The 18,817-nt window shown below is 37.9% G+C and overlaps 1 protein-coding gene across 8 annotated transcripts in view; it reads left to right on the top strand.

Moving 5' to 3' along the window:
- Positions 1-18,817, top strand: part of ptprfa (protein tyrosine phosphatase receptor type Fa) — a 226,679-nt gene that overhangs the window by 191,034 nt on the left and 16,828 nt on the right. For 3 of the 8 annotated variants that reach the window (XM_084128824.1, XM_084128822.1, XM_084128820.1), the window contains 8 exons: positions 356-437; positions 1,947-2,162; positions 8,138-8,295; positions 8,995-9,006; positions 9,222-9,334; positions 12,894-12,926; positions 13,487-13,584; positions 18,618-18,741. In XM_084128824.1, the coding sequence (XP_083984950.1) occupies positions 356-437; positions 1,947-2,162; positions 8,138-8,295; positions 8,995-9,006; positions 9,222-9,334; positions 12,894-12,926; positions 13,487-13,584; positions 18,618-18,741 (836 nt within the window). The remainder of the gene's footprint in view (positions 1-355; positions 438-1,946; positions 2,163-8,137; positions 8,296-8,994; positions 9,007-9,221; positions 9,335-12,893; positions 12,927-13,486; positions 13,585-18,617; positions 18,742-18,817) is intronic. The other 5 variants (XM_084128826.1, XM_084128823.1, XM_084128827.1 and 2 more) reach the window with 3 other exon arrangements.

Below are 18,817 nucleotides of genomic sequence, written 5' to 3'. Positions count from 1 at the left end.
ATCCTTTCATTAGAAATTACAAGACATTTTTCCTCATCAAAGCCAATGCGAGATTGTTAGAGGCAGTTACATCAGACATTATAGACATCACACATATCAAACAATGCTCTTGCTCAGTCCTGGCATGAGAGTGTGGGAATTACTAGCTGTTAATCATGGGATTCAAGTGTTTGTTTCAGTTATTGAATGAGCCACGGGCTGAACGGCTGTCACAAAATACTTCAGAAATGCAACCAGTGGTTTAATGTCCATGTTTCATCACACTCACAAACAACCTGATATATAGATAGATAGATAGATAGATAGATAGGACATTTTTACTGTAATGACTCGTTTGTGTATGTTTTCCTCTTAGGTGGTTTTATATAGCGGTGGTGCCTGTGACTACGTCAACTCTACGTCGCTGGGAAAACCCAGAGGATATGGATCTGGATGAGGTGAGTGTGTGTTTGTGATGATCACACACAAATGACAGAAACAGACGTCTTTATTCATCTCTCAGTCATACATGAGGCCTGCGATATACAGTGCTGCTTGAAATTTTGTGAACCCCTTGTAGAATCACAAAACAAAAAAACAGTTGCGGATCATCCAGGTTACGACACAAAGTATAAAGAATCAAGGGTTTATAAACTTTTGAACGGGGTCATTTTGATAAATTCAGCTTTTTTTTTGTCTTGTGGACTATATGTAAACATCTTTTATGTAACATATATTATTCAGGACGGTACTAAATAAAAAATAACATGCATTTTGTATGATCCCTCTTATTTTGTTTAAATTATTCACATTTTCACAGATTCTGCAAGGGGTTTGCAAACTTTATTGTGTCTTGTCTATGTTCTACAGAGTGTTAGTATTTATTGTTCCACTTATTATTATTTTTCGCCTCTTTTTAGCTTCTCAGTTTCTCTGCAGCAGCTGTTGAGACACACAGGCACTTCGTTGGCTCTTAAAAAGCTTCTCTTGGCATTTTTTTGCATTTTTTATTATTACTACTGAGCTTTCGGGCTCCAACACGGTTCTGCTTTCTCATGAGTTTGCTTGCACTCGATAAACTATAGTCTGCAAAACAGGCGAAACTTTTCAGGTGCTGCCTACTGAATATCAAAACACAACGGCGCTGTAAAAATCACAATGGTGTCGCCGGTGTTTTGAAACAGCCCGTTTTCTCGCGGCCATTCTCCCCTGAGTTGCCTCTTATTTATGAGCGTTGGCGAGTCAAATGAGAGGTGTATTATTGGAGCCTGTGTTGTGCTGGTGTTTATCACCGCGCTGATATTATTCCCGCTGTCCCGCTGCAGTCCTCATTCTCTCTGCTGCTAGAGCTCATTTGTTCAGCTGTAATCCTGCGGCCTTGGATTTGATTTGGTCTCGACCAAATGTGCTTTACTAAACTAAAGAAGCAGTGGTCTGTTGCTTATTATGTTAGTGGTGAGAAAGGAAAAGAGAGAAAGAGTGATGGATGGATGGAGAAACAGAGGAAGTGGTCTATAAAGAGAAAGATGAAGCTCTTGGAGACAGTGTGTATGTCATTTTGAATTAATGATGCCTCTGACTGAAGCACCTGAGGCTAATATTCGACCTCTGACCCCTGGGTCACAGTCCAGCTGTTTCAAGTGTCAATCAGAATAGACCTAAAGTAGCACTGGCCAATATATATATATATATATATATATATATATATATATATATATATATATATATAGGAAAAGTCCTCATTCTTACTTGTGTTAATTTAATGAGAAACTGTGTGGAAAACATGCTTTGATTATTTTAAAGAGATTTTTTTGTACAATTTTTTTTTTTTTACATCATCTAGCCCTGAAACTTGTAAATGAGGGTATATGAACATTCACGTCAGTGGTTTTATACATGGATGCTTTTTTCCCCAATGCATTGTCATTGTTTGTCATTTTCCTGATGTGTTCTCTGTGATTTATCAGCTTTTGGGGAGTAATGGACACTCCGATGTGAGGAAGAGGAGGAGGAGACAAACACAGGACTTCCTGCAGCCTTACATCGCTGCCAAGATGGAGAATCTTCCAGAAACCTTTGTGTTAGGAGACGAGAAAACTTACAATGGCTTCTTTAACAAAGCTCTACCTGGACAGCAGCAGTACCGCACGTTTATACTGGCGGCACTGAAAGACCGGGAATCAGTGAGTGTCACACACACACACACAGTGTTTGTTTCACTAAAGCCCCTTTCACACAGAGATTCCAGAAAATACATGGATAAAGTGACCCGTGATTTGACCCGGGTTCGTTTGATTTTGGTTCATTCAGACTGCCAGTGATTTTCCGGAATCAGAGAGTGCGTTCACACACAACCCGTAAAAAATCCCGTAAAGACATGTGACATCGATGTGACTTGTAATGTCTCAGCAGGTCTTAAGTTCGCTTGTGAGCTGCGATTTCTCTCTCTCAAACCACGCTTGTGAATTTTTTTCTCTGATTCGATCATAAACTTGCGCATTACGTACCGTTTCACAGCTGGCGAACGATCCCGGCTTCAGCATCATCACTACGACATGGCATTATTACGGCTTTTGTTCACACAGCGTGTGTTCCGGGACTGAACACGGCAATGTTACTAGGTCCCCAACCCGGCATCGATGCCGGCATCAATCCCGGGTCGTGTTTGCGTTCACACAGAAGGCGTTCTGGCAATTTACCGGCAATTTACCGGGATCAACGCGCTGCGTGAAATGGGCTTAAATTAGTGAAGACATTGCATAGACTTCCATTGATTTTATATTAGGTTAATGCTGTTTTCCATTGCCTAGCCCAACCCTTAAGGCCCATTCACACTAAGAACAGTAACTATAAAGATTACTATATTAGCATCCACAACAGCAGACAGTATCATTCTGTTTATTCTAAGCACATGCTTGACTGTCACTTTAAATGCTCAAGCTCGTTACATCAGGATTGATTCTGATTGGCTCTCAATGTTTTTATTGTTCATCAGCTGGATAAAATTGTTCTCAAAGTGACTCCAACAATATTGTCTCTCTATATCGTTATAGCTGTGCTGTGAACTCTGCTATTCTTTAATATTAAAAATTATTTTTAGAACTATTGTTATCTTCATAGTTTTCGTCCTTGGTGTAATTGACCGTTCACAAAGACCCGCCCCCTTTAGTTACTGTTGCTATGTCCGACGAGCCACGCCACTCTCACGCCACACCATGTTCTCACGCAGTGAAAAACACATCGCGGAGCAGCGAGGACACTGACAACGCGCTGACAGACAGGACAGACCAGGTTACTTTTGATATGAAACAAAGTCTCAACTTTCAAATTTGGTCATTTTTGAAAGAAATTTAAACAATAAATAGGCTACCGTTTTGTGGCTCTTTAATGTGTCTGATCGCTGTAGAGCCTCAGTTAAAGCTGCTTGTGAACCGATCATCTCTTCCTTCTAGTTCATTTATAGCATCAAATAAACATGATTGAACATAAGAAGGAATGTTGTTTTAACCGCAGAAAGACATCAGTACACACTGTTTTTCAAGTTCAAATCCTCTAATGTTGATCTACTAACTCTCCTGACTGCTTTGTCGGACAAAAATGGCGGATGGCAGATTATGATTGGTCAGATCGCCTGTCAATCAATCTCGCTGCAAAGGGTCAATTTGGCCTTTAAACCTACAGTGTTAAACTGCAAAACACTAGATTTAAATAAAAACATGTTTTGGTTGATTTATAAGCCTTTTTTAACTAGTAAGGACCAGTCGGTAGTCGGTTGTTATAATATTTCACTATATAAGTATAGCCAAACCTGTACACATACACACACAAACACACACGTGAGCCCTGTGGCCAGTTGCATAAACACTGTCATTATGTTAAGAATGACAACTAGCAGTTAAGAATGAGAGGAGAGGCAAAATAAGGAGGAGAGAAGAAGAAAAGAGGAGAGGATCTTGTGAAAGGACAGTCTGTGGTGGGCTGACAAACAGACTAGCGAGTGTGAAATTGGATGAAAGAGGTCGACTGCAAAACTACCGCAGCACAAGAAAAACAGATTAGAGGAGGAGGAGATGAAAGAAAGGAAGGAGAAAGAGACATCACATGAAGGACTGCGGCAGATCAGCAGAGAGAGTGACAACAGGAGAGCGAGAGAGAGAGAGAGAGAGAGTGAGAGAGAGATGGTATCATTATTGGTGGAGAGACCTGAGTGTTACAGATGAAGAGATGGAGGAGAGGTGAAGGAGAAATGAAAACACACACACACACACACACACACATGAATATGCATCAGTAAATAGTGGTTGGAGTCAGTCGGAGAAGCATTACTCACGCTGTGGGATGTGCTTCCGTCTGAGGTAGTGCCGATTAAATTGATCACTATGAAAGTTTCCCACTGACAGATTCCCACAGGGCTTTAAGACGCTCTCTTCCTCCGCTGTCACGCAAGCGCTCAGAAGAGAGACAGAGGTGATGATGATGATGATAGTAGCCCAGCAGATCTACGGCCCTGTGGTTTTTGCGATGCGAGAAATGTGGAATTGCGGAATTCAGTCATTAAAGCGGAATTCACTTTATAACACAGAATGTCACAGAAAATGTTGGATTAATAAATGAAGAGTAGGGCTGTATACTATTTAACGACTAAAGACTGTTTAAATATGAAGTCTGCATTATGCGTGTGGATGCTATATTTAATTTTACACAATCAAAAACAGTTTGGGTTGTGTTCATTGGTGTCAATCATTCAGCCAATCATTTTCCATCATTTTTTCTGCTTTGACAAGAAAAAAAACAAATGAGATGAGTTGAATTTCTTTCATTAGATGGAGAATCTCACACATGCATCCTAGAGTTTCAGAAGAGATCTTACAACAGATCTTACAAAAGATTTTACAGCTATCAAGTTCACTGACAAAATGGTCTGGGCTGCTGTCTGCATTTCATTTTACAGCTCTACATTCTTACGGTATCTCCATTATTGACTCAAATTAAGTATCCCAAGCAATGCAAGAGCAACTACAAAGAAATAAAAATTCCCTTTGGGTATTCCTCACAGCTGTGTCGAATTAGATACGAATATTTATTTTTCTGAAAGATCAGTGGAGGCATTTATATTTAGATAAAACCCACCTGGTTAATCTCAGATTGTGAAGGAATGTTAAATGGATAGTCGTTCAAAAATAAAGCTTCTGTTTTCATTTACTCACTTTTTTTTTTGGAGTATTGCACTGCATAAAAGAGCAATTGCACTGTATAAAATGATTTTCTTACTCAGTAGTTTTGACTTGTTTTCCATTACCAATATTTAAACATTCTTAAATAAAGATACATTTGCTTGAAAAGCAAAATTACTTAAAATAATTAAGCCTTATTTTTTGATGTTTGTATATATATATAACTATATATGTGTGTGTATATATGTATGTATGTATGTGTATATATGATTTGAGTTCATGCTTAAATCATATATACAATATATCTTATATATATATGCTTAAATCATATATACATATATAGAAAACATCTGTCAGTGAGGAAAAAGGACTATTTTTCTTAGCGGACAGGGCACCTTGTCACTCACATGAGATTGACCAATGGCAAACCACAACCATCTAACCATCCAATCAATTCCACACGAACAAAATAAAGTCCCGCCCTACAATTTGTCTTCTTTGAGAAGCTGTTTCACTCAGATATACGTCACAATAGGGAAGAAAAGACTAGCGCAACTTCCATTTCATGCCGACTTTTTAAAAAAAAAAATTGTAGTTGAAACCAAGACCATGTACAAAAAAATATTTTTTGCGGTGTGTTGTTCCAAACCTGCATGACTTCCTTTCTTCTGCAGAACAGAAAAGAAGATGCAGTATTTCGAGAAATGTCTATATGTAAATGATGCCACGTTTTTGGGTGAAGGTTTCCTTTAAGTGTTGATTCTGAGGCTGAGCTGCTGTAAATGTGTTCTGGACAGCGACGGCTTCTGTGGTTCCTGGTGTCGCTTCCGGAGGGAATGCAGAAGGTGTCGCACTGATGGGATTTGCTTGATGATGCGTAACCTCCGGTTCTCAGTGGGATGGAAGAGGTTACCCCTCCCTCCGCCCTTTCTCTCGCTCTCCCTCTATCTTCCTGTTTCCATCCCTCTTTCTCGCGCGCCCTGCTGTGATGTCTAAAAGGTGTTACTAAGACGATTATTTGCCAGCGTTTGTGGAAGGAGACTGACTTCTGTGCTATTTTGAAGAGTTGAAGGCTTTCCTCCTGCTCTGCTCACACACCCTTCAATAGTTTTTCAGTTTGTTTGTGATCACTAAACGTCAGTAAACACCACATTAAGGCCCAGGTGTACTGTAGAAAACACCACTGTATAGATGACAGTGTTGACGCACCTCTCCGCTCCTAAAGCTGAAAAACACACCTACTTTTACCTACCAAATTTAGCCTTTATATGTGTATAGGACATGACATAGATTACAGCAACACCAAAAAACAAAATCACAATTACAATATTTTTGCTTAATCTCGATCAGGTAATATCCTATGAAGCCTGTTTGATGCATTATAATGGTTTTCATGGTGGCATTTTAAGTATTATCTTTTGATCTAAAAGCATATGCTTGAATGTTTGAAATTAGTTTCATAGACATGTATAATTGCATAGACAATTATACTTTATATATGCTTCAATTTAATGAGTTGAATTAAGGGGAGACACGGCAGGCAAAAACAACGGTTTTTTTTTTTCACTGGTCAATTTTGAGATTTTGGACTATTTGTCTTCAATAACATGTCTTCTTTCAGACTTGTGGTGAAAAAAAGTCTGAAATACACATTTAGGTCTTTATTTTACTACACTTTGTCTGTTTGCGTCTGTAGATTTCTCCTAAATTCAACAAAAGTTGGCGTTCTAAATCCTCCCGCTGCTCCGCGATCGCTGTCTGCACCGTCATCACATACACCGTTGGAAAGCTCTCTCTCTCCTGTACAATGCTGTCGGATCCAAATATGGTCATTTCCTTTTTATCAGCAACCAATCGTGAAAGTACAATGGGGCATTTAACTCTAAAAGCGAAATCTCATTGGCTGATGTCAATTTCTGACAACGTGATTCGTTCAGATGCATCACGTGACGTGCTCTGACATTTCCAGAGTGTGTTTTTGACTGTTTTTCACTGGGGATTTTTCTCATACTCTGAGCTAGAAATCTCCACTTTAGCAGCACTTACATAAACCAAACTTTCCAGTTGTATTCCTATCTATATTCCTAAGGTTTGTACAGAGGGGTTTGTTCATATATCGTTCAGATTCTAATTTATACAACATTTTATACCTAAAAACAGGGCGAAACTGGATTTTTTTGGCTGTTGACAGTCTTTTCTGATTAATGGAGTGATAAAAAGAGATATCCAAAATCCCCTCTGTAAAAACCTTTGACTCTAATATGTCAACAAAATGAAACAAGAATTTTGAATCTGGCTTTATCCAATGTTCAGATTTCTCTTCTGGAAATATATGTAAATTAGCGCATTTTTAATGAGATAATACCTAATTTGCATATTTAAACATAAATATTCTAAAAACTTGTAATACAAAAGATATTTGTCTTAATGTCAGTAATCAACTGGGGAAGTTTCATGCTGATATCTATTAGTTTTTTTTTTTTCCTATTCACCTGGGGTGTCTCCCCTTAAAGTAAATTAATTTGAGTTCATTAATTTGAGTTTTCATTCATTTAAACTGGGATTCGTGAGTTGAAATCTAACAATTAATTAAATATTAAAAACATTTACTTAAAACACTTATAAAACACTTCCTAAAAAAGATAAATATATTGTTTATTTACATGCATGTCATCAGAGAACCATGAACATCCAAATGTGTTTTTAAATGATTGATATATTAAAATCTCAGGGGGGCTGCAAGTGAATATTTTAGGTTAAAGAGATTTAGCTAACAAAAAAATGATTTAATTTGCATAATTTCCTTTAATTAACTTATTAAATTCCTTTAATAATTAACTTTTGTGTTATTTCATAGTTTTGATGACTTTACTATTATTCTGATATGTGGAAAATAGTCATAATAAAGAATAAGTAGCTGTGCCTAAACCTTTGATCTTCTGAGTAATTATTTTGCTTTCTCCTCCTTCTTTCTGTATCATAAGATGTTCACGGTGAGTCCTTACTCTGATCCCATGATGGTGAAGCTCCACAGCGGGATGTCCCGTCATGTTGAGGACCCAGAGATGCTGTGGGTGATGGGACCAGTGCTGGCCGTCGTCCTCATCATTATCATCGTCATCGCCATCCTGCTCTTCAAGAGGTGCGGAACAAGAGCAATTACTTTATTGGTGCTTTTCCAAGAAAAATGCAATCAGTCATCCTGCACTGAGATCATGGAGAAGCGTATTTTTCACATTCTGCTTAAGTGACCATATTTTCTTTTTCGCTGTGCGTTGCAAACACAGTGAGTTTACTGAACTGTCGGGTATAAATAGTCGGTCTCTCTCAGAGACATTGCTGACTCACTGTTAGAGTAGATTCAAGAAACCTTATTTCAGTGTGATAGTCAGCAGTTTAACAGTGTTTTTTCTTAGGACTCTCTTTTGCTGGATACTTCAACTGAACTTTAATGATTAAATAATAGTCATTTACTTTTTTGAACTAGACTGCAGAAATGATATTTTCCCTCACACAATAAAAAAGTCATAAGTGCACATCTGCCAAAATCTGATAATGGCTACAGATATGAAGTACCACTCTTCTCAATTATAGCCAAATTCATTCAGTCTTATTGAACAACAAGAGAATCAAATGCCCAGGGTTCAAGTTATATGTCTATTGAGTGAAAAGAAAACTCATTTTGCAAATGTCAGCTAGAATCGGAGCTCATTAGTAGCAATGGCATTTCCACATTTCTGACAAATTCACCCTACACACACACACCGTCTGTGCCGTTTTCTTCCTGTGACATTTTCTCTTTTCTCCCCTCTTCTTTTCCATCTCTTTCGGTGGGATGCAGCAAACAGGAGAGGTAGGTATCGAGCGTCTCTCTTTGATCCGATAATAAACGCTTGTTTGTGTTTGGCGTTTCATGAGATGCAATCGGAGGGTTTAATTGAGCTCAGATTAGTGCTGATGTTCTCCTAACAGATACTAACACACAGGAAATATCTTGCATATTTACACCTCCACCTGATCGCTGTGTGTTTGTACACTCATGTTTGATGTCATTTCCTGGCTGCACAGGAAGCGCTCCTCGCCCTCGGCTAAAGATGAGCACTCAGCTGGAGTTAAAGATCACTTACTGGCCCATTCCTCTGACCCGGTGGAAATGAGGAGGCTCAACTACCAGACACAAGGTACGTCACCACACTCATAATGAGGGAGGCTGTGAGTTACAAACAGCTCATCACATTTACAAACACAAAAATGTGTGTTCGGAGCCATAGTGACTTTCCATTCCAACTGAGTGGTCATTCTTGAAAACAAAGCAGCTTAGCAGCTAAGATACTTTACGTGACTCACAAATAATATATACACTAAATATCCTGTGAAAATTACAGAAAAAAACAACAGTGAAAATGTTTCCAGTATTACAGGAAGGCAAATTGGTACCTGCATTTTTACTGTGATATATATGTATATATATATATATATGTGTGTGACCCTGGACCACAAAACCAGTCACATGGGTCAAATGTGTGAAATTGAGATTTGAATAAATAAGCTTTCCATTGATGTATGGTTTGTTAGGATATGACAATATTAGTCCGAGATACAACTATTTGAAAATCTGGAATCAAAAATCGAAACATTGAGAAAATCGCCTTTAAAGTTGTCCATTTATGTTCGCTATTGTGCTGCATTCACTCACAAAAATAAATGTTTTATATATTTATGGTAGGAACTTTACAAAATATCTTCATGGAACATGATCTTTACTTAACATCCTAATGATTTTTGGCATAAAAGAAAAATCTATAATTTTGACCCATACAATGTATTGTTGGCTATTGCCACAAATATACCCGTGCGACTTATGACTGGTTTTGTGGTCCAGGGTCACATATATATATAGATAGATAGATAGATAGATAGATATACATATGTAGATATAGATATATGTAGATATAGACTTATGTAGATATATGTAGATATACTTTGTACATTAAAATGTACAGGTTATCAGTACATTTTAATAATAATACAGGTGATACACACACAACACTGAAATAATGCAACAGACATTCTGTAAATAACAGAAAATGTAACATGAAACACCCTGTTGTAACATTCTGTAACATAGGGATCCACTGGAGGCAAGCTTATTGAGAACCCAAGTGCAGTTTATTACAAACAAGATCAAACATGAAACAAAAACATGGCGTGGCATGAAAACTAGACATAGACATAGACATAGACATAGAACCAGTGGCCTACAGGAAACAATACTTAACAAAACACATGGCAAACATGAGGGCTTGAAAACACAAGACTAATGACCTGATAATGGACACCTGTGAACAATGAACCAATGACAACATGACACAGATAAGGGAACACATGGCAGGATCACATGATTTTGAACAGGGGATCACATGACAGACATGAAACATGACAAAGACATGAAACGTGACCAAGATGAGACCAAATCGTGACACCTGTGCATTACCGATAACAAAAATTAAATGAAACAAAAGTATTTAAATAAAGTATAATCATATGTCCTGTGTCATGCAGGGACTTCTTTAAAATTTCTACTTTAATTATAACAAAACTTTTACTTGCAAAACCCATAATTTTTACAGTATTTTACTGTCAAATTATAATGCAAGTTAACAGGTTTTTTTTTACTCTATATGGTTAGGTAACTTGCAGTTTATAGTCTTTTTCTGTAAAAATATTTTGTTTTACAGTGTAGAGTTTCTTGTCAGCCGAATTCTAAGCTAACATACTCCATAAAGCAAAACACTGGGTAAAATAGAATTAAATAAAAAATATTATAAGAATTATTTTATTCATACTTTTTTGTACTGACTGTACTATCATGGACATTTTCTTATGAAATCCTCCAAGAATGCATGCGATACTGCCTCAGAGCCAGGTTGGAAAGCAGCATCATGATACTGCTCTTAAAATGCTCTCTTGGTTTTGCAACAGAGCTAAAATTTCTTTTCAAAACGAATCAGTTTGGGGTTGTTTGGATGTAGACCTCAGAAAGAGAGACAGAACTGCTCCCTGGATTTATGGATGTGAGGTTCAGCTGGAGCTGCGGTGTGAAGACAAAACATTATTCACAGAACCGCACTGTCAGGTGAAGGACACACACACACACGAGGAGCAGAACCTGCCAGCTAATCTCAAACACACACAACACATATTACTTCATTGGGTTCAGACTGAGCTTTGAACTTGATGGAAAAATTAAGCAGGATGATTCGTTTTCATTTCCTCCCATCCATATTTTGCACTGTCTCTTTCTGTTTTTTTGTTGTTTTTTTTCTCTCTCTCTCACCTTCTCTCTCTCAGGGGAAATTTCCGAATGCTCAGACATTTTGCTGACTTCAATAAGAATCTGCTTTTGCTTCAGTTGCAAAGTGACTCATGTTCTTATGTCAGATTGTTGGGCTGCAAGCACACGCTTGACTGATGCACACTCTTTCTCACGGCAAAACTGGAGAAATATTCATGTCTACTTCCCTGCCATAAACATTGATTTTCCTTGCTTGCGAATCTCCAAATGAGGAGCCAGGCAACTAGTGTTGTTGTTTATTTTCTTGTGAAAGTTCAGCCTTTGTGTTTCAAAAAGCTTTAGGACGCTTTGAAAATGTAAAAATGGCTTACCTCAGAGATAAAGAGTGTTTGTTGTGTAGCTACATTGACGTTTCAGGCAAACTGTTCGATAAGATATGCTTGAATGCAAACCACGCTCATACTTTGGACTGTGCTTTAACAGTGATACACAAGGTAACTTCTGTTGTGTTGACATGCTGGAATCCAAACAGTCCTTGATTTCTGAACCAAGAGTTTTAATATGAACTAAAGGAAGACAGAGCCTTTCAGACGTGAGGTCGCAGAGCTTTTATTCTTTCTTTAGAAGGTTGTTGTGGCCCAGAGAGGATCAGCTGCTCCTATAAAAGTCCTCTATAGGAGGACATCAAATCAATATTGATCATATCATGAATAGTAAGGGTTAGTAAGATTTCTTTTCTTTTTTTTAATGAAATTAATACTTTAATTCATCAAAAATGCATTCAATTGATCAAAGGTGATAGTAAAGACATTTATAATGTTGCAAAATATTTTTCAAATACATCTTTCAATCAATCAAATAATCCTGAAAAATTTTCCACAAAAAATGAAGCAACAACTTTTTTCAACACATTTATACATTTATAATGTTTCTTGAGCAGCAAATCATCATATTAGAATGATTTCTGAAGGATCATGCGACACTGAAGACTGGAGTAATGAAATTTTAAAATTTCAAATATTTCAGTTATTTTAAATGATAATATGTTGAAGGTTACTGTTTTTACTGTATTTTTTATCAAAATATGTAGCCTTGATGAACAACAAAACCATTAAAAAATCTTAACTATCCAAAACTTTTGAATAGTAGTGTACTTGCTTAAGAAATATCTTATTATGTAGGATTTACATTTTATTTAAAAAAAATGCTTTTTAAAACCAAATTGCATGGGATGGGAAAAAATAATATTAACCTGTGTTTTCTCAGCCAGCTTTTTATAATCCAATCAAAATGCCTCACCCTATATTATTTACACTAAATCTGCACATATGCACTTAAATATGTAGGGGAAGCCATTTCACGTCTTCTGCTCGCCTCCTCTCGTCTCTTCCTCTCTCTTCTGTCACTGGCATATATCACAGTCCCTCCTCATCTTCTTTCTGCAGGTTCCAGTGCCTTCAGCTGCACCAGCACTTCAAGTTAGTTTTGCTCTTTCATTCCTGTGTGACCTTTCACTTCCTTCATTTTAAATGCTCCTCCCACCTGTCCATCAAGTCCAAAGTCACGCCCCCTCCTCCACCACTGGCTGCTCCCAGTTAAAGCGTCCCGTCTCTCACGTCCTCTCAACAGGCCGTCCGTCTCAAACACGGGAAAACACTCAGTGTTTTTAATGTGTGCTCAGGTTGTAGTCCTTAATGCGGATGTCATTTACATGCCATTTTGATTGTACAGGACAGCTTACGCCACCTTGCTATTGACCCGGATGTAGTTCATATGTCAGCCAATGAGCATGTCCGTTCACTGCTTACGTCACTGCCGCTAGCCTTAGCACATGGCATGGTGCTACAAGCTTTCTCCTTTGCCTACTATTTCTCTCATGCTTTGGGTTGTTTCCATGTGTGCCCGTTTGCTCATCTTCCAAGTGCCTAAAAACAGTATGAACCGAAGTGTGTTTGTTCCCCACAGTTCAGCCAAGCAAAACAAAGCAAGCCAATAGAAATCTCTGCTATTAGTTAATCCTTTCTTTTTTTCCCTGCAGGAATGCGGGAACATCCTTCAGTTTCAGTCTGTGCTTTGGCTGACCACATCGAGCGGCTGAAAGCCAACGACGGCCTACGCTTCTCTCAGGAATATGAGGTAACTCGTCCCAAGTCACGTCAGATGAGATCTGAGCAACCTTGAGGAGAATCATCCTCACTCTCTACCTTCTGTTAAAGCCACCGAGGGATAATTGCTTCAGAAATTTACATAAAAATGGTCTGCTGTGATAAATCAGGACAAATGCGAGGAGCAGAACGCATCCATTATGGATTACTTTTGCAGCTGGAAAACACTGACCTACATCTGCATGATTTAAATTGTAGAACGGGACACGGAAGAGAAGCGTGAAGTAGTTTTAGATGCAGGTTTCCACTAACAGTGAGGACGTGATGATTGTGGTCGATTTATTGTGTCTGTACATTTGAAGCAGATTCGTCTCAGAGCTGTTTATTGCTCCCTATATGCGCTCAAAAAACAGTTCTGCAGACGCATGAATTTAATTGTGCCAATCATAGCACTTACCTTTTAAAAGTTTTTGTATTTTTTTAAAGAAACTGATGCTATTATTCAACAAGGACACATTACATTTATAATGTTACGAAAGTCTGTTCACTCTGCGGCCATATTTGCAACGCCTCCGGGCAGCTATTTCGGGCATCCAAGACCAAGACCTATATCTTGAAATCTCACAAACTGCTTTCCACACTCACACTTAAATAACATATTTCAAATCAGCAACCAAATCTGACATGAACTGTCCCATAAACGGAGCTTCTAACGGCAGCTGCAGTGATGCAATGACTTTACCAATTGCCGATTGGCTCTTTTATTTAGAAGGCGGGACTTATTCCGCCATATTGCCTGTTGCTGTTTTTCCCATTCATAAGTATGATGCACCGTCTTTGCATAAAGTCTTTGGAATAACCCATCAAAATAGTTAATGCAATGGTCACACTTTAAATTATGGTCCAATTCTCATTATTAACTATAATTTTAATAACCTCAATAAACTTCTAATTACTGCTTATTAATAGTTAGTAAGTTTAGGTATTGGGTGAGATTTATAATAAGCAACTAGTTAAGGCGAGACACGGCAGGCAAAAACATTGTCCGCCTTAATAGTGAGATTTGGACCCTAAACTAAAGTGTTACCGCAGTAAAAGAACACTTCGATCCATCACTGTCTGTACAGAAAACACTAAAGAATTGGCCACTAACCTGAAAAACATCCAGGAATTTTGTCTTTTTTTTAGCGGACTGATGCACCCTAACTCTCAGTAGTTTGGTAAAGCCGGCCAATAAGACTGAAACTGCTCATTTTGAGTCAGATCTTGGTGACTACTCCATCACAGACAAACAGCTAAACATGTTCACTTTACAATTTCAGAAAGATTATGAACATGAGCATCTCATGTATAGCAAGTACTGCTGTGCATTACTTAAATGTGCTGAAATAGCACTATAAACTCATGCATCTACAGAAGACTACAACTCATACACACACCAGCCCTCACACACACACACACACAGTCACGTCAGCATCTAAGGCAGTACCCAGATCGCCAGAGCTTGAAATTAAAGCTGGGAAACGACTCTATTAGGAGTGTAGTGAGAGTCACCTGTTTTATTATATAGCTAATCCTGCTGTGTGTGTGTGTGTGTGTGTGTGTGTGTGTGTGTGTGTGTGTGTGTGTGTGTGTGTGTGTGTGTGTGTGTGTGTGTGTGTGTGTGTGTGTTTGAGGGAAGGGGCAGGACTCTTCTGCCTGCTTGAGTTGTTATTATACGGTGAGCGGCTCTTCTGAGCACTTATACAATCAACACCTTAATATAGACATCAAATACTGAGGGAGCAACACTGATCTAATCAAACGCCAAACGACTCACATTAAACTCCAATACAAAAGAAGCTAACAGGATAAACAGATAAAGATTGGCTAATGGAGAGGGAATTGTGTACAAAGATGGAGAGAATGTGATATACCTGTAGGTAAATAAAAAGAAAGTGATATGTGAAAGTGTGACAATGTCCTCACTGAGTTTGACATGCATTTTATTTGATCTACACTTCTGTTTAAAAGTTTGTTCTCGAGCCTGCTTTTGAATCGCTCAGGAGACCTGATATACAGTTGGACTGAGTTTTCTTACATAAATATAATGTTGAGAGAGCACACAAACAGACAGAGATCGTCACACACTCTTCTGATTAGTTGTGGTTGTGTTGTGTTTAGTGTGGACAAGCAAATTGCTCATTGGAAATCTTATTATGTCAGGTTAGCACACAATGTTAAGGTGTGAAATCATCCCTGCACATCAACAAACACACACAGCCACAAACACAAACTAATGCATAAAACATAATGTGCTGTTAGACAGTGTAAGCTGAAAATCACCAGCAATATGACAGTTCTTCATAATTCATCTGTTATAACAGAATATCGGCCTCATTTTTCTCTTCATTTCATATACATCTAAAAAAATTAATTACCGTTTACTATACTCTCATAGAAAACTGTTATTTTCACAGTATTAAAAATTTTTTCTGTATTTTTGATAAAATTGTGCTGGTGAGCAAAATAGTTTTCATTTGTTAACATTACTCAACTATGTTAGTTAACATGAACTCACAGTGATAAAATTATTTGCTAATTTTAATTTCAACATTTACTAATACATGATTAAAATCAAAAGTTGTATCTGTTAATATTACATAATGAACCTGAGCTAACAATGAACTAAATACTTTAACAAATGTGTTGCTCATTATTAGTTAATGCATTATCATTATAAAGTGTTACCAAAAAATCGTATCGACCCCACATTTTTTAATGTAAGTGTATACTTCACGTGGTTGATATGTTTTGTTCATAATATCTGAGGTGCAGGATCTTCTCAGAGCTGCAGTAATGTGATGCAGAGAGACTAGAGAACAGTCTAAACCTCACCAGGCTGACCCGTGTCTCATCACTATGGTAACAGCAGGGCAGGATTAGGCGATTCCGGCTGGAAACGATGGGCAGGTCGAGGTGGAGAGTTGCAGGGTTGTGGTGCATCTGCTAGATTTTGCACTGCAGGTGAAAACAGAAATTCAGTTCCTGGTGTTTCACAGTCATCATGAAATCTGAATTGACCCGGGTCTTATTATGAATGATTCAATGGCTACGTTTACATGCACAACTTTTGTTTCAGTCGAACTGAATTCATTCCGATTGATGAATCCGAACGTAGTGTTTACATGAACGTTAAATGTGATCAGGTTGATGTGTGCGTTTATTTGTCACAAGCTTCAAATGGGAATAGATTTTTTGACATAGGTTTCCCGCTGTTTGCACATAATAACTATTCTCCTACATTGGTTCTTTATTTGTTTTAAACAGCAGACTTAATATTTATCCATTTCTGGTCATAATTTGGAGACAATGAGCTTATGAACCGTTTTGCTGTGCTGCTTATATTTATCACGCTGTAAAAATGCGTCTGTGGATGAGAATCATCATCTATCAATCATCCGTCAATCATCTATATCACAATTATATGACACTTTATTCAACAGCAAGAACAACTCGTTCAGCGCGTCACACGTCATTACGCTATTTCAGCGTCATTGCATATGAGCAGTCCTTTCAGTTTCGGTTTTCAATCCGATCAAGTGTTTACATGTCCTCTCGATCGGATTAGGAAAGGAATAAACCACCCCTTTCAATCGGATCGAAATTTCATTCGGATCGAGCTCAATCGGATCGATTAAGGTGTTTACATGAAGGCTTTTCAGTCCGATTGAGCCGTCAATCCGATTACTAACTGATTATATGGTTGCATGTAAACGTAGCCGTTGGTGCTCATTATTCCATGCATTTGTAAACTTTAATCAAAATGAAATGAAACTTGCTCCAACATCCCTTGTTTTAGCTGATGACGCCAAACCTGCTTATTTTTAAAGCTCTTCCATCTAGTCACCTGTCTTATGTACTTCCAGTCAATTCCCTGTTAAATTGTTACACTGATTCCCTATATCTTTTCTCATTGAATATCCTGAATAAGTTATGTTACAATAAAACAGGCTTTCATGAGTCAACGTGTCATCATTCGGCTCAACCAATGGCAAAAGATTAGAAGGGAGGTTCTTTTTCTTCATTTACTCTCTCAATGCTGATGGTCTAGATTTCTTTTCTTTTTTTTTTTTTGTTAACAACTGTTTATTGAGTTTTCTTTTTTAAAGTCAAGAAAAACAAAAATACAAAGCAAAAAGCAACTATACAAATCTAGAACCCACCCTATCCCACTCCTGGAAGACTTCAAGAAAATAAAAATAAAATACAAACATAGAATGTAGACCAGAAAATAATAATAAAAAATAAATAAATTACATAGATGTTAAAAAAGTTGACACAATATCAAAAGCAGCATGCCATAAATTCACCGTCTTAACACTGAATCCATGCATACGAGAAGTTGAGAGTTTCATCGATATAATGTCCAGCAAAGACACTGTCCATGTTCGTCTGTCCATTGTGTGAGGAGGATTCCAGCGGTTAACTAACATTTTTTTTTGCCACTGTGAGAGCGGTTAACAGTAAATATCTTTGTTGAATGGATAAGGTAAGGTCCCTAAAATCGTTCAAGAAAAAATGATGTGGGGTCAAACAAATATCAGTGTCCAACAGATATGATAAATCCTGTGAGAGCTGGGTCCAAAAAGGTGAGAGAGAGGGACAGTCCCAAAAGAAGTGCAAGTACTTGCCTAGAGATCCTTGAGAACAAAGATTACACTTGGGAGAGGAGGATAAATTCATATAGAAACGTTTCATAGGAGTAAAGTAAACCCTATGTAGTAATTTCCAGTGTATCATTTGATGATTGGGGTTCCTTGAAGACAGCTTAAACATCCTCCATCCTGATCCGAAAATAAAACATGCACATCTTCATTAAGATCCTTGGCCCAAACAGTTGTAATAGATAAGGGTTTGTATGAATGCTCAAGAAGATACCGATAAATAACCAAAACAGAAAAGGGAGATCTCTCAGAAGGAAGGATTAATTTGCGCAGTGGGTGAATAGGTCAATGGGAGTGATGGTCTAGATTTCTAACTAAGTCATACTAACTGCTCATGTTTTGTCGTTCTGTCCTGCAGTCTATCGACCCTGGCCAGCAGTTCACCTGGGAGAACTCCAACCTAGAGGTCAACAAGCCCAAGAACCGCTACGCAAACGTCATCGCGTACGATCACTCCAGGGTCGTGCTGACTCCTGTTGATGGTAATTACCGAAACACACTTTTCTTGAATAGAAAGTTCAATTGAACAGCATATCTATCACAATCTACATCTACTAG

Source organism: Abramis brama (genome assembly GCF_963993115.1).
Source record: "Abramis brama genome assembly, chromosome: 11".
Lineage (NCBI taxonomy): Eukaryota > Metazoa > Chordata > Actinopteri > Cypriniformes > Leuciscidae > Abramis > Abramis brama.
This window is presented reverse-complemented; position numbering and strand designations above follow the sequence as displayed.